The sequence below is a fragment of the Ahaetulla prasina genome, chromosome 4, assembly GCF_028640845.1.
Source record: "Ahaetulla prasina isolate Xishuangbanna chromosome 4, ASM2864084v1, whole genome shotgun sequence".
NCBI classification, from domain to species: Eukaryota; Metazoa; Chordata; class Lepidosauria; order Squamata; family Colubridae; genus Ahaetulla; species Ahaetulla prasina.
This window is the reverse complement of record NC_080542.1, coordinates 1,018,621-1,041,941: the sequence shown is the minus strand read 5'-3', so window position 1 is coordinate 1,041,941 and position 23,321 is coordinate 1,018,621. Positions and strand designations below refer to the sequence as shown.

At 49.9% G+C, this 23,321-nt stretch overlaps 1 protein-coding gene across 3 annotated transcripts; it reads left to right on the top strand.

Annotated features, from left to right (window-relative positions):
* Positions 1–937: 937 nt before the first annotated feature.
* Positions 938–22,439, top strand: SENP3 (SUMO specific peptidase 3). 3 transcript variants are annotated; one of them, XM_058181603.1, is made up of 11 exons: positions 938–1,079; positions 2,618–3,602; positions 8,122–8,424; positions 9,065–9,176; positions 11,156–11,303; positions 13,137–13,184; positions 15,051–15,128; positions 15,765–15,902; positions 18,421–18,504; positions 19,434–19,484; positions 20,087–22,439. In XM_058181603.1, the coding sequence occupies exons 2-11, from the start codon at positions 2,630–2,632 to the stop codon at positions 20,195–20,197; spliced, it is 2,046 nt and encodes a 681-aa protein (XP_058037586.1). In that variant the 5' UTR covers positions 938–1,079; positions 2,618–2,629; the 3' UTR covers positions 20,198–22,439. The 3 variants fall into 3 exon arrangements, with proteins under 3 accessions (XP_058037586.1, XP_058037585.1, XP_058037584.1); XM_058181602.1 differs by lacking the exon at positions 938–1,079 and adding an exon at positions 1,289–2,021 and having other exon boundaries at positions 20,087–20,895; XM_058181601.1 differs by lacking the exon at positions 938–1,079 and adding an exon at positions 1,289–2,086 and having other exon boundaries at positions 20,087–20,895.
* Positions 22,440–23,321: the final 882 nt, after the last annotated feature.

Genomic DNA, 23,321 nt, shown 5'->3' with positions numbered 1-23,321 from the left:
CGGACCCCTCCTCGGGCCTCCCCCCTTGCCTCCCCCCACTCCACTGGCGCCCCTCCCGTCGTGCCCCGCGCGCCATGCGGCCCCCTCGGGAGGCCCCCCCCGTCCCTCTCGGCCACGCCCCCTCTCGCGCCCCGCCCCGCCCCTCCCGCTTGCCGGGGGTCTCCTCGGCCGCCCCCATGGCTGTGTGGGGAGGGGGGGAGGCCCCCACCAGGACCCCCCCCACTTAGTGGCCCTGTGGGTCGGAGGGGCCCCACAGGGTCACTGGGCCTGGATGGGAGGGGGGGAGGGCTTCCCCCCCCCTTTCTCCTGCGACCCACTGACCCCTCGCCCCCCAATCTGGGTGGGGGGGGGTCGTGTATGGCTCAGCCTCGCCCTGCCCCCATTTCCTTGGGGGATTGAGAAGGTTTTAAAGCAAGGAGGGTCCAGTCTTGGCCACTTTAGGAGGTGGGGGGACTACAACTCCCAGAACTCCCCACCTGGCCATGCTTTAGGGCAGGGGGTCTCCAACCTTGGTCCCTTTAAGACTTGTGGACTCCAACTCTGAGGGACTCTGGGAGTTGAAGTCCACAAGTCTTAAAGGGACCGTGGTTGGAGACCCCTGCTTTAGGATACCTGAACTACAACTCCCAGAATTCCCCACCCAGTGTGTTTTAAGAGGGGTGGACTACAAGTTCCAGGGTTCCCAGCACAGCACGTTGAAGTCCAAGCACACTTCGCTTTTTTTTTTTTTTTTGCCAAAGTTCAGCACGGCCAATATTCCTGATATTTGCCCTAATTTTTCCCAACCTGTATGGGAAGACCCATTTCCCCTCTCTCCCCCCCCCCTTCGCCCACTGGAATTCTGGGAGTTCTTCCCTCCGCCTGATCCTCTGCGAAGGGTTGCTGGGTTCCTGAGCATGTTCTGAGTGCTTGGGCCTAAGAAGAGGCTTTAAGGAGAGTCAAGGCTTTTTGGTTGTTTAGGACGTGGAGGGAAAGCCAGGCCGGCTGGGGAACCCTGGGAGTTGAAATCCCTAAACGTGGCCAAGGTTGGACAGCCTTTTTTGAAAGCCACAGGTCCTTCTCCAGAGCGGCTGTCCAAGGTAGTTCTGACCCACTCAAGAGTGTTATAATCCTTTTTGTTGTTGTTGTTGTGCACCTTAATGCTGCACTTACACAGGTAGTCCTTGACTTGACCACAATTGAATCCAGCGTTTCTGCTGCTGAGGGAGAGAGTTGTTAAGTGAGTTTTGCTCCGTTTTACGACCTTCCTTGCTGCATTTGTTCATCATTGCAGTTGTTGTTCTATCCCTATCGTTGTATGTACACTGAGAGCTTATGCACCGGAGACAAATTCCTCGTGTGGCCCATAAGGATTTCTATTAAGTTAGTAACACGGTTGTTAACTGAATCTGGCTTTCTCCGTTGCCTTGTTTGTCGGAAGGTCGCAAAAGGGAATCACGTGACTACGAGACATTGCAACCGTCATAAATCTGTCAGTAGACAAGCGGCTGAATTTTGATCACGTGACCCTGGGGATGCTGCAAGGGGTCATAAGTGGGGAAAACGATCATCAGTCACTGTGTTCAGTGCCTTTAAAACTTCAAACAGTCACTAAATAAACTGTTGTAAGTCAAGGACTACCTGTATGGGCAGCTCAGGCCAAGCGGGCCAGTGGGCAGGCAAATGTCGTAGCCCCCATCCCCCAAATAAATGCAGGTGAAGCATCTTTTCTGACCAATTGTGTGTCGTTTAAAAACATAGCAGCAAAACAGCCCTTGAAGAGCGAAGAGGTAAATGCAGAACTGGGGCCATCCAGAGAGTTGTCACAGGCGGGGAAAGTGTTGACTCTTTGGAAGCTCTCGTGAAAGAGGAACTTGGGTCCTTCTGAAAATGCTCTGGCCTTTGGGGTTGCTCTGTTTTTAAAGTGGTTGCCGCCATCCACTGGGAGAGGGTAGAGAGAATGGCGGGAATGGCGCTAAAGTCTGGGTTAGGGAGCCACTTTGCCCTACTGGTTACGGTGCTGCCTTGGAAACTAGGAGACGGTGAGTTCTGATTTCACCTGAGGCACGAAAGCTGGGTGGGTGACTGGATCAATCACCAGGAGACGGTGAGTTCTAGTCCTGCCTTAGGCACGAAAGTTGGGCGGGTGACTTTGGGCCAATCACCAGGAGAGAGAGAGAGTTGTAGTCCCTCTTTAACATGAAAGTGGGTTGGGTGACTTCAGTTCAATCACCAGGAGACTGTGAGTTCTAGTCCCACCTTAAGCACGAAAACCCCACTGGGTGACTTTGAGCCAGTCTCTCTCTCTCTCTCAGCTGCGTGCACCTCACAGGGTGTTGGCTGTGGAGGAAAATAAAAGAGAAGGGAGTTTTATGCAGGCTTGCCAACTCAAGTTATTGATAAGGTAGTAAAGACGGGGTAAATATCAATTAATAAATGTGGTTGCACTAAGCAGGGAATGAGCTGACGTCCCGTGACTGTGGCCGTTCTGGGTTCCTCTGATCTTCAAAGCACCGTTTTTGGGTCCCCCAGGAAGTTAAATGAGTGAGAGGTCAGTTTCAGGTCCTTCTGCTTGGAAGCCCACCAGCCACGTTCCCCTGATTAGAGCTGCGTCTCTCTCTCTCTCTTCCCCCTTCAGCACATCGGAGCGATGAAGGAAAGCATCCAAGACAAGAAGTACTGGGGAGGCCCCCCCAGCCTCCACGACCCCATGGGGCACCCCGACCAGTTTTGTAGAGCTTCCCGAGAATGGCGCGATCCGGAACACCAACGAGGCGGCTGCTTCGAAGGGAGCCGGCGCCTGGCCTGCGCCAAGAAGCCGCTTCCCAGTTTCAACCCCTTGTCCTCCAGCAGCGACGAGGAACAACGCGAAGGCCAGTGGGATCTCTCCCGCGTATCCAGCTGGGGGGTGGCGGGGGGCCCTTCGGAGCTCTCCCGGCACAAAGCCCCCCGGGGGAAGTTGGCCAGGAGCGGGGGCCGCGCCTGGCCTTTCGAAGTCAGCACCAGCGCTCAGGCCAGAAGGCGTCCGCAGCTGCTGGGGACCTCCAGACATTGTTTCCGCCGTAAGCGACAACGGGCTCTGCGCGCTTTCCGGATGTTTCTGTATTCCAAGAGCTCTCTGGCTTTCCACTGGAAGCTGTTGGGCAAGATGGCCACCAAGGGACGCCGGCGAGGAGGGGCAAAGCGGGCCCGGTCGTCCATGTCCCTCTCCCCCGGCTCCCAGCCCGACGACGACCACCTCCCCATCTTTAAGAAAAGCTGCCCTGTGGGAGCAGAGGCAGAGGACTGCCAAAGCGCGGCCAAGGGCCGGCCCCACCCTGCTGGCTGCAAGCCTCACTCTTCTGAGCCCCGCCTGGACTACCAATTGGGGGGAGCCTTCCCCCCGTCTCCATCCACGCCTCAGCACTCCCGCCTCAGCTTGCTGGGGGCCCTAATGGAAGAGGCGTCCCCCTACCCTCAGTACATGGAGCTCCAGCGGGTGAGCTTCGACAAGGACCCCGGAGCCATGGAACTCGGGGCGGAAGAACCGGCCACCCTGCTCAAATACCCTGCCCGGGGTGCCCAGGGGTCCCCCAGGACTAGGAAGACGGGAGAGCCACAGCACGGCCTGGACGGAGATGGAGGTAAAAGACAAACCGGGGGGAGGGGGGCATTTCTGTTCTAGAGCCCGGATCCAACCTAGAACTAAGGAAAAAAACTTCCTGACCGGAGAACCCTTAATCAGTGGAACGGCTTGCCTTCCAGAACTTGTGGACGCTCCAACGCTGGAGGTTTTTAAGAAGCGGCTGGACTGCCATTTGTCCAGAATGGTAGAGGGTGTCCTGCTTGAGCAAGGGGTTGGACTAGAAGACCTCTAAGGTCCCTTCCAACTCTATTGTTCTGGAACCCTTCAGTTTCTTTATGGCGCTGAATTATTTGTGGGGCTGTCCCAGAAATAACAGACTAAGAGCTGGGTTGAACTGCTGGGCATTCCTCTCTCCCCCCTAACCCCACCCCCCAGTCTGTATATAAGCAAGCTTGGGCTGGTATCCTAAGCAGAGAGACCCCTGTTCAGCTTCAGCAGTGCTGCCCTTAGGCAAGGTCTCTCTTCAAATTGCAAGGTTTATTTTTTTTTAAGATTTTGGGGTTTTTTAAAAATGTACATCAACATCAATACGTGAACAGTGCAGCATCTGGGTGTGATTCTTTTTGGGACAAGTGGCGATAATGATATTAATATTTGTTACATTAATCAAACTTATGAAACCCTAGTATGAATACACATCTTAGTTTTAAAGTAGTTATTCAATATTCCAAGGTTCCATTTTAATGCCAATCACAATATTATTTCAGCTTACATACTGTGTTTCCCCCAAAATAAGACCCTGTCTTATATTTTTTTTGAACCCTTATTGCCATGCGCTCAAACATCGATTGGGATGTTTTATTTTGGGGGAAATAAGGTAGTAATGCCATCTTTCAACCTCTAATTTTTCCCACTAGTTATTGCTTTTATTCTATTGTATATAAAAAAAATATGTGTGCTAATATTCCCTCTATTTCTTATTTCTCCTTCTATTCTGGCTTTTAGTCAGGGCATCATTGCTGATCCTAGTCTTGATACACCTACTTATATTTATAGTCCTTTATTATTTAATCACTTAATGCACCATTCTAGTGCCAATCACCATATTATTTAAACATACTTAATAATATCATGTTTCGACCTCTATAATCTTTCCATCTAGCTATTACTTTATATAAGAAAGTGTATTCTTATTTCTACCTCTATTCTAGTTTTTAAGCAGGCCATTATTATACAAAAAAAAAAAAGAATGAATGAAAAAAAATATTTCCTTTATATCCATCATCTCTTGCCTGTTTTAATTCTTATTTGGTTTTTGACTTTTTTTTTTTAATTTGCATTTATATCCCGCCCTTCTCCGAAGACTCAGGGCGGCTTACACTATGTTAGCAATAGTCTTCATCCTATTTGTATATTTATATACAAAGTCAACTTTTATTGCCCCCAACAATCTGGGTCCTCATTTTACCTACCTTATAAAGGATGGAAGGCTGAGTCAACCTTGGGCCTGATGGGACTAGAACCTGCAGTAATTGCAAGCAGCTGTGTTAATAACAGACAGACTTAGTCTGTTGAGCCACCAGAGGCCCCATACTCCTCTCTCGGAACCTTATCTCTATGTACAGTAGTATCTTCACTATTCAGTCTAAATATTTCTCTCATCTCTATCCTACGCTGCCCGGCCTCCAGAGTATCTACCCAGGCCCCTATCTCCCTCTCAAAAGTATCTTCCTGCTTATCCAATTCTCTTTTTAAATATCTCAAAGTACTTTCCATTTGTTTTATTTTACCAACCATTATTATCTTTATTATCTTCTTCTCGTCGTCTTGCTTTATCGGCTGGGCTTTCTGTTTTGTCTTTTCCTCCATTTTTTCTGTTGACTCCTCTTTCCTGGAATTTTTAGTCTTCATTCATGATTAGTTGCAGGGTATTTTCTGTTTTCCCATTTATGCCCTGCAATAGGTTCTTTATCTCCCTGTAATTCTTTGTCATAATGTCCTTAATGCTTTGAAACATCAACCCCATTTCTTTTGCGATCCCACTTATTTCCTCCTGATGGAGCATCTTCTCTTATTTTAGTAAGTCCCGCTTTTACTCAGTAGTCCAAATACAATATATCCAGGTCTAAGTGCGGTACTCCTAGTTCTGTATATTCCAAGCTTCCTCAATCAGGTGCATTTAAATAGTCCAAGAAGCTTTCCAGACATCAAAAGTCACTTCATTTCATTTCACTTAAGAGGCTTCCTTATTCCCACAGTTGAGTCTCCAGTAATCATAAAGTAGAGCAGCAAGTCTCACCCCAGTCCTTCAAATGGGTCTTGTTTATTTCTCCTATCACAAACTTTCCCAGGCTTGTAGGGCTGTGGTATATTTTCCATGTTCCAAATTGCAACATTTATTAATGGTTCTCTGGCCCAGACATTTATTGATTGGAGCAAGATAAGGTAGAAGATTAATCCATAACAAGCTACAAAAATGTAACTCGGCGACTTTAAGAGGGATGGACTTCAACTCCCAGAATTCCCCAACCAGCATATCAGAGTCCCATTTCATTGTCATGCCACCTAGCCCATATTTTTCCTGTTAATTAATTTAGCTTGTCATGGGTTATCTTGTTCACTTTGCTGAACTCAAGGTATATTACTTCAACCGCATTCCCACTGTCTATTAAGAAAGTTTATCCAATCAAAAAATGCAACAAAGGCGCTCCAGCCACACCTGTCCTTGTTCTTTCCCTGCTCGATTCCGGTGAATCCATTCTGAGTTCTTGGTGGCTGGGGAATTCTGGGAGTTGAAGTCCACACCTGGTAAAATCACTGGGATTGAGACACAGGGATGTAGAGGGTAGCAGGGGAGGTTATACAGGCAAGGCAATGTGGGTGTATTTACTCTGGGGTGCTGTGGAGTGAGATTACAGATGAACAGAGTTGGAAGGGACCTTGTAGGTCATCTAGTCCAGGTGCCAGGGGCTGTTGGGGCTTGGTGTGTGGTGGTTATAGGGGTCTTTCGGGGCCTCAATTCGTGGTTTGGAAAACGGCTGATGGCCACCTGCTCAGAAAGGAGGCCTTCATCTCTGGCACCGCTTGGTGGTCGGTTGGGGAAAGTCTCCTCTTTTATTTAATGGTTCTATTGTTTGCGCATGAAGGCAAATCTACGTGTCCCAGGATATTTTGCAGGGTCCCATATGGCTCAGTCACCTGGACCAAAGCTTTAGTTTTCCCAGCTTTCAGACTTGTGCTGGAGCTCAGGAAGTTCTCTCTAGCAGTGTGTGTGCTTTGGGCTACACATAGGACATGCATTCAATTTTGCAGCTACTAAGATTGTTGGACGAGCAGGTTCAAAAACAGCCAGGGAAGTGACCAAAGCCTTGGAAACGTCAGTCAACTGGAATGCTGATTTAACATCATACGAGGAGAGGAGAGTGCTTGGCAGGTCAAGGAAAGAGCAGCCAACGACTTAATCAACAATACAATCAAAATCTAAAAAGCCACACGCAACAAAGACCATATACACACCACACACAGAGTAGCCCAAAGCCCACACTTTGGTTGTGAGAAGTTCCCCGAGGATGGGCTCCAGAAGAGATTGGATCCTGTTATCTTTTTGTACTGCTGGACAGCCAGAGACTCCGGGCAGCTCACACTTAAAATACTGTTTAATCCAAGAGGAACCCAGAATGCAGATTCGGAGTAGTCCTATGTGGAGTGTATTGCGGTGCTCAAGCCACAAGCTGACCAGCGCAGGAAAGACTGAAGGATCTCTCAGTCTAGGAGAAGACAAATGTGGAGACCAGATAGAGCTATGCCTGAGGCCTTCACGGCATATTGAACAGGGGCACACCAATCCCATAGTAGGGAAGTGGTTTTTGCTTGGGGTAGGGGGTTAGGTTCTAGGCCAAGGAAGGAGTCCTACCTTGCCTGTATTCTTCTCCCAGAATAAGGAAATGAGTCTTGTTAACTGTCAGATGTACGTTTACCAGCCTTGACAATTTTCAGATCTATGGTCTTCAACTCCCAGAATTCTCAATGATGGCTGTTCTGGCTGGGGTATTGTGGGAACTTAAGGAAGTTGCCAGAGTTGAGGAATCTTGATCTAAAGCCATGTTTCTCAATCTTGGCAACTTGAAGATGGGTGGACTTCAACTCCCAGAATTCCCCAGCCTGGCCATGCCTGGTTTTTCCCCCCCCCTCCTATCTCCTACGGTGGAGAGATTGCAGAGGAAGGGATTATAAGAGAGTAAGCAGACCACAATGGGCATATACCTCAAAAGGAATGCATCAGTGTCAGGGAACTCCGGGAGTTGAAATCCACCCCTCTTAAAGACGCCAAGGTTGAGAAACAGTGCTGTAAAGGAAGGGTTCCCTTTCAATGTCTTCTCTCAAAAATCTGCTGAAAGAGGGGTCCACCTACGTGTCAGATTCAGCCATATGTTCCCGAAATCCGGCAAGATTTACAGAATTTTCCACTCGGTGGGGCGGTGATCTGTTTGGCCATCTAACACTTTCCTCGCTTCCTATGACGGCAATTATTGGATTCATTGAAACCCCCCCCCAACCTTCTCCCCCCTGTCCTGCAGACGCCCTGGATGCCCTTCCCAACGGCTTCGCCTCTCTCCCTCCGGACGGCGACCTCTGCTCCCTGCCCGGCTTGCCGGACGCCACAATCCTCATCAGCAACGTCTGTAGCATCGGGAGCCACGTGGCCGAGGAACTTTTCCAAGGGACCCGAGACAACGGCCGGCCGCTGGATCCTTCAGCCGGTCGGGTGGAAGACGGGAGCCGGCCGGCCGAAGCGGCTGCCGAAGAGGCCGAAGAGAGACCGGGCGAGAACACGGCTCAGCCCAGTCTGCTGCGGGAGGAACACATCACGTGTGTGCACAGTAAGAGCAGCGTGTGTGTGTTTTGTTTGTGGAGACTGGGTGCCTCTCACAGCGACCGGCTCTCAACAAGTAGTCCTCGACTTTACGACCACAATCGAGCCCAAAAATCCTGTCGCTAAATGAGACATTCGTTAAAGTCAGCTTTGCCCCATTTGGCGACTTTGCTTGCCATGGTTGTTAAGCGAATCACTGTTGTTGATAATTTAGCGACCCAGTTGTTAAGTGAATTTGGTTTTTCCCCGTTGGCTTTGCTTGTCCGGAGGACGTGACCCTGCTGGGATGCTGTGACCGTCATAAATACAAGTCCATTGCCAAGCATCGGGATTGTGACCACGGGGATGCTGCAACGGTCATTAAGTGTGAAAAACGGTCCTAAGTTGCTTTCTTTCAATGATAATGTGACTTTAAACGGTCACGAAATGAACTGTTTTAAGTCGACTTCCTGTGCAAAATTTACAATTAAAAAAAAAAGGACAGGTTAAAAAATGAACATTAAATGTGGATTAAAAAGTTTTTTTCCCAGCAGCCTTAGAGGCAGCCCCCACCCACCCCTTCCTCTCGCCCCGTCATTGAGACCCCTGCCCAAAGACGGACTGAATTGTGGTTGTTTCTGCTTCCTTCTTTCCGTCCTTCCTGCCAGATATCTTGGACGAGTTCCTGCAGACGTACGGCAGCCTCATCCCCATCAGCGTGGACGAGGTGGTGGGGAAGCTGGAGGACATCTTTCAGCAGGAATTCTCCACCCTCCAGAGGTACGATTTCCCCCCCCCCTCCCCATACACACACTGCTAACCCCCCCTCCCTGCTCTTACTCCTCCCTGCCCGCCCCCCCCTCCAGCCACTAATGGGCAAATAGCTCAGCTGCTTCCCCCAGCTGGAAGATCAAGGCTCCAGGAAGGCTGCCCCACAGCAACCTTGCCACCCCCCATCTGAGCTCCCCTGCATGGGATGCGATTGGTTCTGCCTCGCTCCCCCTAGTCTAATCTACTCCTGGGAAGAAAAGCCTTGCTGGTCTCTGGAAAGAACCAGGCAAATGAAAAGATGCAACTCCCAGAATTCCCAGCTAGAAATGGGATTCTGGGAATTGAGGTCCCTGACACAGCTCATGACGGCAACACCTCCATCACACGGTCCAATCAGGTCACAGTCCCAACTCCAGTTGGCTTCAGTCCACTCCTTCTTGGCACTTGGTCAGAATGACCTTGGTTCCCAGGGGAAAGAATTTTATTTTGGCTACAAGTCCCCCAGCTGTCTCTATGTCCCCCCTCCCGTTCCCACAGCTCTCGCTGGCCTGGCTGGGGCAGCCCAGAAGACGCTCCAATATGGCTTCAGGGTTGACAGAATGAGAGAGGGGGAGAGAGAGAGAGAGATTGTAGAATCATACAGCTGGGAGGAACCTTGGAGGTCTTCTAGTCCAACCCCCTCCGGGGGCCCAAGGCCTTATATTGTCTAGGAAGAATGGTTGTCTGATCTTTTCTTTAAATAGACAGACAGGCTGTGAGAGACAGATAGTAGATGGATATTCATCAAAAGATGCCATAAATATCTTTTCTTAGAGAGAGAGAGATTGAAATAGATACGCAGACAGACGAGAGAGAGGAGGGCAGGGGATTCTAGGCAAGAAGAGACCTCCCTAATATCCTGGAGATCACCCATACAGAAGGGAAAAGAAAATCCCAAGTATTAACTCTACTTTTATTGTAAGGTGACGCTTAGAGAATCTGTCCCTCCTCCTTTCCCTTTCAATCCCCAGGCTACGCGGGAGCTCCCTCCTGAGATGCTTCCCACGCCCCTTGGGCCGCTGAGGGCCGCTGAGGGCCCTTCGCCCTGTCTGAGCTGCCCCTCTTCCCTCCCCTGGCACTCTGGACAGATCAGCAGGCACATAGGCATTAACAGCCACATCTACAGGCGACACAAAAGAGACCAAACAGACCCCAGCACATCCCCTCTCCGCGGCAATCGGCATCCAGATCAGCAGGCTTCAACTCCCAAGATTAACATCACACCCCACAATCAAGTAAACAAGAGCCCCAGCCAAGGACACTGCCAAAGAAACCAACAGCCCAAGCAAAGCATGATAAATGTTATATGCATTTATATGTTAGGGTGTAGGTGTATACATATGTATGTACTATATATATATAGCATACCTCTATGTATGTGTACTCTTTTGAGAGCCGGCAAGGGAATTTCATTTTTAATGTGTGCCAGTGTGCCCACGGGGGTGGAGGTGAGGGGGAATGGCAAGGTGATCTTAAATCTGTTAAGACCAGGGGTTCCCAACCCCTGACCTGTGGACTGGCACCAGGCCGCTGCGTGCTGGAAACTGGACCACCCAAACAAGGGAAACTCCGTTCGTGGGATGCAAATAGCGTGTCCCCTTCACTCCATGGAAAAACCTCTATCCGTGGAACCGGTCCCCCAAAGGTTGGGGGCTGCTGTCTAAGACCACCCTCCCCAACATGGACACTGCAAGCCACTGGAATACAAACTGACAGCAAACCACACTCCTTGCTAGCACTGATGATGTTACGTAGTATGGTCATGAAACATCTGCAAGAAAACAAGCAAGTTCAGGGAGCACCAGGGAGCCACAGTTCTCCTCCTCTTAGGAGTCAACTGATGGGGGTTGAAGGGCCCCGGACTCCCCCCCTGCCTTTCAGCGTCCCCCCCTGGGCATTCCTTCCCCTTGAGGGTTCCCCAAGGCCTGTCCTTCTTTTGGCCCCTCCAGGAAGAGCTTGGTGAACCAGCTGATCCAGTCCTACCAGCGCATGCCAGGCAACGCCGTGGTTCGGACCTTCCGGGTGACTTACAAGCGCCATGTGGTGACCATGGATGACCTGCAGACCCTTTTTGGGTCCAACTGGCTCAATGACCAGGTAGGGTCACTGCCCCCCAGGCGGAGGAGGTGGGACTCTGAAGAGGCCCTTGGCAGGACAGGGCTGGAGGTTGGCCCAGATGTGCCAGGCTCCCTGAGCACCAGAGGCCCTGATCCCTTTGCTAACCTCTTCTGACCCCCTCCCTGGGCCTCCTTTTAAACATTGGCAGAAACAATTATGCCTTTCTGGTTTGGGGTCATCCCAGGTGGAAGGTCTGCAAGAAAACAACCCGGCTCAGAGACACCAAGGACCCTACAGTTGTTGTCCGTCTCCTCCTCTTCCTCCCTCCTCCAAGTAATAAATCCATAGCAAGCAAGACTCTGAGGCAGGTAGATTCCTTTATTGGAATTGTCATATTGGCACATGTCTGGTGAAAATCGACTCTTTAAGTCTCCTGCGGTTTTCACCGAATTAAAAGAAAAAGTTTTTCTACTTTCTCAAAACAATCAGTGACGTGGCCCCTTCACGGTGCGGACTGGCAACCGGCTGTGAGAATCTCCTTGGTTCCCAAGAGAAAATAGGTTGTTTGGGCTACAGATTCCCTCCCCCCCCCCAATCTCTCAGCTCCAGTGTGGCAACACTAAAGCAGCCAAAATTGCTTCTGTCAGGTCAGCTTCAGGGTTGACACCTCCTTTTCTCTCCTTCTCTTCCTCTTCCTCCTTCCTTCTCTCCTCCACTTCTTCCTCCTGCCCTACCCTTCTCCCTCCTCCTCCCCTTCTCTCTTCTTTTTCTCTTCCTCCTCCTCCTCTTCCTCCCTCCTCCTCCTCCTCCTTCCTTCTCTCCTCCACTTCTTCCTTCTCTCCCTTCCCTTCTCCCTCCTCCTCCTCCCCTTCCCCTTTTCTCTTCTTCCTCTCTTCCTTCCCTCCTCCTCCTCCCTTTCTCTCCTCCTCTTCCTCTTCCCAGTCTTCCTTCCTCCTCACAACCCCCTCTTCCTTTTAGCACTGGTGACCTCCCCTAGTTGGGTCACAGAACACCTGCAAGAAAGCCACCAAGGTCAGAATCCGTAGAGATTCTCGGCCATCCAGGTCACGGTGGTCCCAAAGGTGTTTTTCCCAGAAGGCAACTGGACTTTCTTCTTTTCCCTTCTCATCCGTTCCCCACTATCCCGTCAGAGCTGAAGAAGCTTCTTGGATGAGAAGCGAAACGTCTTCAAAAGAAAAAAACCCAAGAATGTCCAGTTGCCTCCAAGCACCTTTGGGACACCAAGCTCAAAGAGCACCAAAGACCCCCAAGGTCCTCTTCCTCCCCACAACCCCTGCCCTTCTAACACTGATGACACTCCCTAGCTGGGTCACGAAACGTCTGCCAGGAAACCAGACCCAGAGGGCGCCAAGGACCCCACAGTTCAGCCCTGAGCTACCAATATTCTCTTCTGTTCATTGCCTTTCTCTCCCGAGCACCATTTCATACCGGGCTGGGGTTACTGTTAGGGAGCAAATACAGTCCTGTAGGAATGATTTGGGCTCCCTCCCCTCCAGAGGTGGGTAGGTTTATTTATTTATTTTATTTTATTTTATTATTTAGATTTTTATACTGCCCTTCTCCCGAAGGACTCAGCCAAATTAAAACAATACAATATACAATTTTAAAACAACAAATTAAAATAACATATTCTATAATGGCCGAAAAATTTAAAAACCGTCAAATTTGACCCAATAAAACAGAATACCCAATTTAAAATTGTTAAAATTCAAAAAATTCAAAATTTAAAAATTAGGAATTAAGAATTAAGCCAGTCCTGCTTGGATGAACAAGTACGTTTTCAATTCACGGCGAAAGGTCCGTGTTGTGTTCTCGTCGTAACCCATCTCATCGTTTCCCTCTTTGGAGCAGGTGATGAACATGTATGGGGACCTCGTTATGGACACGGTTCCAGAAAAGGTGAGGCAGGTTTTTCCAGCCTTTTTGCTTGCCAGATAAGTTCAGAATGTGGCTATTGGAAAAGGCAAAAGGAGTCTGCAAGAACGCCCCACACGGAGCCTGGGAGAGGGAGGAGGCTTTGATGCCTTCGGAGCTTTTGAATAATGAGAGTGGAATACAAAATGTAAAAATTATAAATTCTACAAAATTTATATTTTATTACGCTTTACTAACCTAGGTTAAATGTTATTACAGCAGTGGCCAAAATTGCGGAAACCTTTTTTTGGGGAAAGTGTATTTTCTAAAACTAGCTCACAACATCACTTTTTTTGTTTTTTGGAGTAGTACCCTAAAATTATATATCAATGGAAAGATAATTTAATCAAGAATGTAATGCAATAACTTTAATGAAGGATTTGCTATTAGAATAGCAGTCACAGTAGAAAAAAGAAAAGTGAAAGGCGTAGAAAAAAACGAGATATACAAAAATTATCACCATGTCAGTTAATCCTTAATGTTGGGCAACCTTTTGCATGAATGACGGCCTTCCATGGAGGACCTGTATACTGCACGAATCAAGAAGAGGGCCGTGAAAATATTTACAGATCCCTCGCATCCAGGACATAAACTGTTTTAACTCCTACCCTCAAAACGACGCTATAGAGCCCTGCACACCAGAACAACTAGACACAAGAACAGTTTTTTCCCGAAGGCCATCACTCTGCTAAACAAATAATTCCCTCAACACTGTCAAACTATTTACTGAATCTGCACTACTATTAATCTTCTCATCGTTCCCATCACCCATCTCCTTCCACTTATGACTGTAACTTTGTTGCTGGCAATCCTTATGATTTATATTGATATACTGACCATCAATTGTATTGTAAATGTTGTACCTTGATGAACGTATCTTTTCTTTTATGTACACTGAGAGCATCTGCACCAAGACAAATTCCTTGTGTGTCCAATCACACTTGGCCAATAAAAATTCTATTCTATTCTATTCTATTCTTCCAGGGTCTTCCCATGGAGTGAACCAAGTCTTTGAGTTCTGCAGCCCTTATAATAATGTGAAACCAAGATTGAATGTTGGCTTCGATTGACTAGGTTTTATTGCTGGGTCAATTCTAACTAACAGGTTTCTTTAGTCGGAAAATCCATAGATTTTCCGTTGGGTGAAGGTCTGGGCTATTCCCAGGCCATTCCAGCAGTGGAATAGGATGATCTTGAAACTCCAAAAAAAAAAAAAAAAGTGGTGGTATTAGCCATCAAACCTCAAAAATACACTTTTCCCAAAAGGTTTCCACAATATTGGCTCCTATATTGCTAGGGCCTGTATGATATGCCATACGCTGAATAAATAAATGCAGCCCAGGTAAAAGGGAGGGTGCCCTCCTAGAGGTGGGGAACCCGGCCCCCTTTATGACTTGTGGACTTCAGCTCCCAGAATTCTTCAGCCAGGATATATAACTGATAGGTGGCTCGGTGGCTAAGACACTGAGCTGGTCGATCAGAGAGGTCGGCGGTTGGAATCCGTAGCACAGGTCTCCTGCAAGAGCAGGGGGTTGGGCTAGATGACCGCCAAGGTCCCTTCCAACTCCGTTAGTGTTAAAAGTGATAAAGGGGCCATCATTTCCCAACCGTGTCTTAGATCAGGGGTCTCCAACCTTGGCAACTTTAAGCCTGGAGGACTTCGACTCCCAGAATTCCCCAGCCAGCGTTGCTGGCTGGGGAATTCTGGGAGTCGAAGACCTCCAGGCTTAAAGTTGCCAAGGTTGGAGACCCCTGTCTTAGATCATAGCAAGACTTGGTGAATTGAGCAAATTGGTGACGGTCTCTGCCTTTTCCATCTTCTCCATTTCTCTTTTTCCCCCCCTCCCTCAGGTTCACTTTTTCAACAGTTTTTTCTACGATAAGCTACGAACCAAGGGGTACGAAGGAGTGAAGCGCTGGACCAAAAATGTAAGTTTTGGGGGAGTTTTCCCACCAGCCTTCCTTTGCAGCCCCTTGGCCGGGTGGACAGGAAAGGGATGACAGGTAGTCCTCGATGTAACGACCACAGCTGTCACAAAGTGAGACATTGGTTAAGGGAATTTTGCCCCAAGTTTTTCTCGCCACCGTTGTTAAGCGAATTACTGCAGTGGTTAAATAAGCGGTGCGGTCATTAAGCAAATCAGGACTCCCCCCCCCCAATCGACTTGGTTTGTTGGAAGGTCGCAAAAGGGGATCACGTGACACCTTGACCGTCATAAATACGAATCAGTTGCCAAGCGTCCAAATTTCGATCACGTGACGCTTCAGCAGTCAAAGTGTGGAAAGTCCATTTTCTCAGTGCCCTTGTAACTTCGAACGGTCACTAAGGGCACTGTTATGAGTCGAGGACTACCTGTACCAGGCTCTGCTGTTGGGGAAGGTATGGGACTTGTAGTCCAGCCTACCCAAATGGTTCTGTTGGAGGTGGCCATCTGGAAACCTCTCGCCCATCCCAAAAGCCCCGAGCACCTGTTGCCCACCTGTACAGCCAGGTAGGGAGAAGGTGAGGCCACGCCCTGCTGGGAGACCCCGCTGAGCTCCTCTGGTGTCCCACTCTCCCCCCAGGTGGACATTTTTAACAAAGAGATCCTGTTGATCCCGATCCATTTGGAGGTTCACTGGTCGCTGATCTGCGTGGAGGTGAAGCAGAAGAAGATCACCTACCTGGATTCCCAGCGCACCCTCAACCGGCGGTGTCCCAAGGTAAGGCGGGCCCAGGTGTGGCCGGGAAAAGATGATTTGGAGCCATGTTCCATCCTCCAAAGAGGCAACTGGACTTCCTTGGGGTGTTTTTTTTTTTCTCCTTCGGAAACGTTTCGCTTCTTAGAATCGGAATGGACCTGGAAGGGACCTTGGAGGTCTTCTAGTCCAGCCCCCCCACCCTCCCGCTCAAGCAGGAGGCCCTAAAACATCTCAAGACAAGTGACTGTGCAGTCCCTTCTTAAGAAGCTCCAGGGATGGAACACCCACAGCTTCCAGTGGCAAGCTGTTCCACCGGTTAATTGTTCTCATGGAGAGAAGAGGGGAAGGGAAAGGAGGGGAGAAAATAAGAAGAGAAGAATGGAGAGGAGAGGAGAGGAGGAAGGGACCTTGGAGGTCTTCTAGTACAGGGCTCTCCAACCTTGGCAACTTGAAGACTTGTGGACTTCAACTCCCAGAATCCCTCAGCCAGCAAAGCTGGCTGAGGAATTCTGGGAGTTGAAGTCCACAAGTCTTCAAGTTGCCAAGATTGGAGAGCCCTATTCTAGTCCAACCCCCTGCTCAAGCAGGAGACCCTCCAGCATTCCAGACAAGTGGCTGTCCAGTCTCTTCCTAAAAGCCTCCAGTGATGGAGCACCCACAACTTCTGGTGGCAAGCTGTTCCACCGGTTAATTGTCCTCCCTGTTAGGAAATTTCTCCTTAATTCCAGGTTGCTTTTCTCCTCAATGAATTTCCATCCATTGCTTCTCGTCTTGCTTTCTGGTGCTTTGGAGAATAGCTTGCCCCCCCCCCCCGCCTTCTCTGGGACAGCCCCTCAAATACTCGAAGGCTGCTATCGTGTCCCCCCCCGTCCTTCTTTTCTCTAGACTGGCCAAACCCAAGAATCACCCAAGAAGCTTCTTCAGTTCGAACTGGCTGAAGAGCTGAATCAACTCCTTCCATTCGCCACCAATCGGTTAGAACCGAAGAAGCTTCTTGGATGAGAAGTGAAATGTTTTCAAGGGGAAAAAAAAAAATCAAGAAAGTCCCGTTTTTCTTTTTTGGAAAAAGGATTTGGAGTTTGCAAAGTCCCAGGGAGGCCGTGGACCCAAGAAGAACCCCTCCCCCCACCCCAGAGCACCCCTTTTGGGCTCTCCATGGAGGCAGCCCACCGCTGCTTGGCAGGAGAGGGGGGGAGCTGGAAAGAGGGTGCGGCAAGGCGGTCTTGTTTTCAGAAAAAGACACTTTGGGCTGTTGGGGGAGGCTGTTTGGGGAGGAGGTTGGAGGTGGGGCGGCCATGGGGGCCCCAGCTCTTTTCACGCACTTTCCCTGCGGTGGAGACTGAATTTATTATTATATTGAATTAAGACAACAATTGATAAGAGAGGGCATCAAGAAACAAACGTGGATATTTTGATCCAGGACATGCAAATGACTTTGAACTTTTGTGGGTGATTTGGGATAGAGAGGAAGCTGTGGAAAACTTCCCACGAGTGGATTACAATCCCAGGTTGCTAAGAGAGAATTTGAAAATCTTCATTTTGTCTTATGCTTTTATTCATTCAGCATGAAACTCCGTCAACTGAACATGATAAAAAGTATAAAGACAAAATAAATGTCTTTATAATATTATGTCTTTTTTATTTACCATTATTATCATTGTTACTGTTAACTATTTTGCCCATTGATAAGAGTATGTAGAAGACAGGCCATTAATTTGTAAATATATTTACTAGTTTTAGTAAATGTTTCTCTGTTTCGCAAGGAACCAACACTGTAGTAATGTATTAATCCAGAGGCCTTGAAACTTGGCAGCTTTAAGACTTGTGGACTTCAACTCCCAGAATTGTGGACTTCAACTCCCAGAGCATAGCTGGCTGGAGAATTCAGGGAGTTGAAGTCCACAAGTCTTAAAGCTGCCAAGTTTGAAAGCCTCTGGATTAATCAGTTTTCAATTTAGGAGGGGATGATATGTATGTACAGGCAGTCCTCCACTTACAACAGGTCATTTAGTGACCGTTCAAAGTTACAACGGCACGGATAAAAGGGACTGACAATGATCTTTCACACTTAAGAACGGTGCGACATCCTTGCAAAATTTGGACGCTTGGCAACCAATTCATATTCATGACGGTCACCATGTCCCGGGGGTCACCTTTCGCGACCTTCTGACAAGCGAAGTCAATGGGGAAAGCTGGATTCGATTAACGCCCTGTTAAAAGTCACAGCTGCAGCGATTCACTTAATGGCTATGGCACGAAAGGTCGTAAAACGGGGCAAAACTCACTTCACAAATGTCTCCCTTAAGATCCTGGGCTCCGTTGGGATCGTAAGTGGAGGACTACCTTTATGTTCTGGGTTGTGGGCTTTTTTCTTTTTCTTAAGGCATTTTTTTTAAATATCTCGATTGTTTTGTGGGGTTTTTGGATGGGGGGGGATTTTGAATAAAATAAAATAAGAAGCTGCTCTGGGAGAGGCTGGAGGTGGGGCTGGCAATGGGGCTGCTGCTGTTTGACCTCCTGTCCCTCCCCCACCCCATAGCACATCTGCAGGTACCTGCAAGCTGAAGCGGACAAGAAGAACCGCCCCGACTTCCGAGAGGGCTGGAGAGGGGTTTTCCAGATGGTGGGTGTCTCTTCCCAGGCATTGGGGGGTGGGTGGGCAGGGGGTGGTCTCCAGTGACCCAGCTCCTTCACGTTCTGCTCCCTGAGCTCCTTGGGGCCTCCCAAATTTAACCCAGGGGGAATTACCCCTCTGGCAGCCCGGAGGCTCTTCTGCTGGGTCTCTCCTGCACTCCCCTCCTTCCGCCTCTTTTGGGGGGCAGAAGACAGCAGGGGGCACTGCCCCACAGCCTCCACGCAGTAGATCTCTGGCCTCGTGCAGTGCGGATGGCGTTTCAGGCACCCAAGGACTAGAACTCCCGGTCTCCTGGGGACTGGCCCAAAGTCACTTAGCCGGCTTTCATGCCTAAAGTGGGACTAAAATTCAGTCTCCTGGTGATTGGCCCAAAGTCCCCCAGCTGGATTTTGTGCCCAAGGCAGGACTAGAACTCACCTGTCTCCTGGTAATTGGCCCAAACTCACCTAGCTGGCTTACATGCCTAAGGCGGGACTACAACTCCCAGCCTCCTGGCTTTGAGGCTAGCGCCTTAATCGCTAGATCAAACTGGCTCTCATTTTAGTTTAGGTGGATGCGTAAATTCAGTCCTTTTCGGGGTCTGGCCCCAAAATCTACCTTGATCCTTTGAGCTATCAAATGATAGATGCCAAATGCCCCTCTGTCGCTGGGCGGAAGTCACCGCTGGGGGGGGGGAGGTTGGAGGTGAGAATTGTGCCCCCAGAATGGCTTAGGAAGGCAGCGATGACGGTTTGGCAGGTGCATCGCACACAGGTGGGAGCCCAGGTGAGGAAGGGGGCCAATCCCCAGCCAGCCTTCTCAGAGCGTGGGATGGCCAGGTCAGGAGAGTGGGGGCAGGTGGGTGGGAACCTTGGGGGCTGTGGACCCCCTGCTCTCTGCCCCACCCAGCCTGACCGCTTTCATTTTCTCCCACCTAGAACATCGCCCGACAAAACAACGACAGTGATTGTGGAGCCTTCGTCCTGCAGGTGAGAGGGCCGGCTCAGAAGGGGGCCTGGCACTTGGTGGGGGGGAATCCAGAGTCTGGTGGGGGCCTTTTCCACCTGTTGAAAGGCAGAAGCTCCTAAACCCCCTTCTGCTTTGAATAAAATTAATTCCTGGAAAAGGTGCTTCCGGCCTTCTGTGGGGGGAGGAGGAGGAGGAGGAGTGGGGAGGGAGAAAAGGACTGGGGGGGGGGTCCTTGGTGCTCTCTGAACTTGGTGGTTTCCTTGCAGACGTTTCATGACCGAACTAGGGAACATCATCAGTGCTACAAGGGATGGATGGGGTTGCATTTTTAGCACTGATGTTACCTAGTTGGGTCAGGAAATGTCTGGAAGAAAGCAGCCAAGCTCAGAGAGCACCAAGGACCCTCCAGTCGTCGTCCTCCTCAAATCCCACTCCTCTTCTAGTGCTGACGACGTTCCCTAGTTGGGTCATGAAACATCTGCACCAAGAAAACCCCACCCACCCAGCTCCAAGGAGCCTTTATTTCAACCCTGAGCCACAACTGCTCTCATGTATCGGTCTCGAGCGGAAAGTCCGACGATCCTCAATCAATCTTTTCTCTTTTTCTTTTCTTCTTCCCTAGTATTCCAAATTCCTGGCCCTGGGCCTGCCCTTCACCTTCACACAGCAGGACATGCCGAAACTCCGCCGACAGATGTACAAGGAGCTGTGCCACTGCAAACTCCTTGCGTGACAGCCCGGCTGCACCCCCACCCACCCCTCCTCTCTTTCTCCACCCCCCCCACCCCTCCCCTTCCCACCAAAGAAGCCGCAGAATGACCGACCCGTCCTTGGACCGGAGCAGCTGCAGGCCAGGGACACCTCTTCGCCGGGCCTGGGGGCAGGTCCCAACCTCCCTGGGTTTCAGCCAGAGACAAGGGGACTGTCTGAGGTTTGATCAACTGGACTTACGTTGGTGGGGGGGCATTTTTTTTTTAACCCAAGTTACGCCCTGACCCCTCCTTCCTTCCTTCCTTCCTTCCATTCTTTTTTTTCTTTCTGGTCATTCTGTTTGGTTTTTTGTTCCTATTTAAACCTGGGACAGGGTGGCCTTTCTCTCGGTTGTTTGGTTTAGGAATTGAGGGGGAAGAGGGTTTGGGGGTCTGTTGGCATCGGGGGTGACCGAGACAGGCCCCGCTCTTTGCGGGGGCTCCCTGCAGATCCGAGGAAAGTGTGTGGAATCCTGAACTCAGGACCGGAAAGGGAGGGGGGGCACGGGAGACCCCTGCACACACACACACCACCCCCTCCCGTGCTGTGTCACCCCCGTGGCTTCATTGTGTTAGTTCATAATGTATTTCTCCCCCCCCCACTCCCAAAAAGGGGAAGGTGTTATAAAAGAGGGAAGGGGGCTGCACTGGGGGGGGGCCGGGGGGGCGAGGTTTCTACACTGGGGCCGAGATTAACTGAAAACAAGCGTTTTTTTATACAATGGCTGCCATTGTGGGTAATAAAAATTGTTCTTTGGAGAAGCATTCAAGCGAACTGCACTTGTGATGGCCCCGCAGGGTCCCAGAAGGCCGTTTCTTCCGAGGTTCAAGGCTCTGGGATGGCAAGCTGGGAGGGGGGGGGTACTTGGAGGTCTTCTAGTCCAACCCCCTGCTTGAGCAGGAGACGCTATTATCATTTCGCACAACTGGCTGTCCGGTTGTGTTTAAAAACCTCCAGCGATGGAGCACCCATGACCTCTGGTGGCAAGCAGTTCCACTGGTTCATTGCCCCGTCAGGGACTCTCTCCTTAGTTCCAGGTTGCTTCTCTCCTTGATGAGTTTCCATTGTTTCTTCTCCTGCCTTCTCCTGACAAACCCCACACACACACACACACCTTCTTTGGAACATCCCCTCAGATACAACCACAATCAAGCCCAAAATTTTCCGTTGGTAAGCAAGACATTTCTTAAGCTCTTCTCTTGCCCCGTTTTACAACTTTTCTTGCCACGGTTGACAAATTTAGTCACCTGGTTGTTAAGCGAATCTGGCTTCCCCGTTAACGTCGCTCTGGTCGCAAGAGGGGATCGCATGACCCCGGGACACTGCGACCATCATAAATACGATCCGCTTGCCAAGAGTCCGAGCCTTTTGATCACGGGGCCCCGAGAGATGCTTCGAAGGTTGCAACGGTGAAAAATGCCGCTAGCTCCTTTTTTTCGGTGCCGTTGTTAACTTTGATGTCACTAAATGAAACTGTTGTAAGTCGAGGTAGAGGGCAATGGTCAGTTTCCCCTCTTGTGCCAAATAAGGGGTGCCACAGAGAGGCTGCCCCATCAGGTTAGTGCCTGCACCCCGAAAACCTGCAGGTCTTCCGTTAGTCCCGGGGAGGGACAGAGGCTCTTTCCTTGGCAACCTCCTATAAATAAGCACGGATGGGACTTGTAGTCCCAACGCACCATTTTGAGAAAAGCTGCTTTGAGCTCCAGTCAGTCCTTGACTTACAACGGTCCACTTAGTGGCCATTCGGAGTTAAAACAGCACTGCAAAAGGAGGACTTGTGGCCGTTTTTTCACTCTTTTAAGGCCGGTGCAGCATCCCCAATGGTCACAGGGTCATAATTCAGTCGCTTGGCAATTGGCTCGTCTTCATGACGGTCACCGTGATCCAGCGGTCTTGGGATCCCCTTTTGCGACCTTCTGACGCGCAGAGTCACTGGGGAAGCCAGAACTGGCTTAACGACTGGGTTATGAACCGCTGCAGAGGTTCACTTAACCACCGTGGCAAGACAACGGGGTGAAACGGGATAAAACTCGAGACCACCTTCTCTTAGCGACAGAAATATTGGGCTCAGTTGTGGTCGTCAGCCGAAGGGTCCAAAGAGGTCCCACCGAGTTAGGCAGCTTCTCGGGCAAGCCCATCCAGAGACTGATTTAAGAAGCCATGGTTTCACGCAAGCACCGAGCCTAGGATAGCTGGCTTCTTCCTGGAGTTCCCAACTGTTTCAATTTGGGAAAATTCATTTCCAGAATTCCTGGGCAGCAAGGAAAAGGGGGCCGGTCGGCAGCTTCCAGGGGTCAGTCCTGAGGACCTCTTGGAGCCCCCCGGGACAGGCCAACCAATGAGCCTACCCCTCAGGGGTGTCGTGGCTGCTCAATTCCTCAGGTATGTCCCAAAATCTGAGGAAGGAGCTCTCCGGGCGAGGCCAAAAGGGTCCCCTCCTCCCAAGAACCAGGTTGGCACCTGAGCTGCATCCCATTCTCCCCCCCCCCTTTTAGTGGTGGTCCCACATCAGCAGTGACGGGGAGGGGGGATTCCTGGAAGGAGGAGCTGAGCTGGAGGCCAGAGGGCTGCCAGGTTTCCCTGAAAATATGACACGCATACATATAAGTTGGACTACATGACCTAAAAGGTCTCTTTCAACTGTTAATATGTATGTGTACACACATGTACATATATACACATATATACATACACATATATACATATTTAGGTCTTGGCATTTTCGGGTCTTTTCCCATGTAAGGTTGAGAGTATCTTGGCGACCTTTTGACGAGATCTCACTCGTCATCTTCAGGCTGGTATCTTCAGCATATGTGTGTGTGTGTTAGTTGTGAAGTCGTGTCCGACCCATCGCGACCCCATGGACAAGGTTCCTCCAGGCCTTCCTGGCCTCTACCATCCACTGGAGTCCATTTAAGCTCCCATCGACTGCTTCAGTGACTCCATCCAGCCACCTCCTTCTCTGCCGTCCCCTTCTTCTTTTGCCCTCCATCTTTCCCAGCGTTAGGCTCTTCTCCAGGGAGTCCTTCCTTCTCATTAGGTGGCCAAAGTTTGTCTATGTATGTATGTATACGTATATGTCTGTATGTATGTATATATAGGCTCCA

Excerpts from the sequence above, each read along its gene's own strand:
- SENP3 (XM_058181603.1), top strand. The coding sequence starts at position 2,630 with ATGAAGGAAAGCATCCAAGACAAGAAGTACTGGGGAGGCCCCCCCAGC. Across the intron at positions 8,425-9,064 it reads ACACATCACGTGTGTGCACA|ATATCTTGGACGAGTTCCTG; the intron begins GTAAGAGCAGCG and ends CCTTCCTGCCAG. Across the intron at positions 18,505-19,433 it reads GGAGAGGGGTTTTCCAGATG|AACATCGCCCGACAAAACAA; the intron begins GTGGGTGTCTCT and ends TCTCCCACCTAG.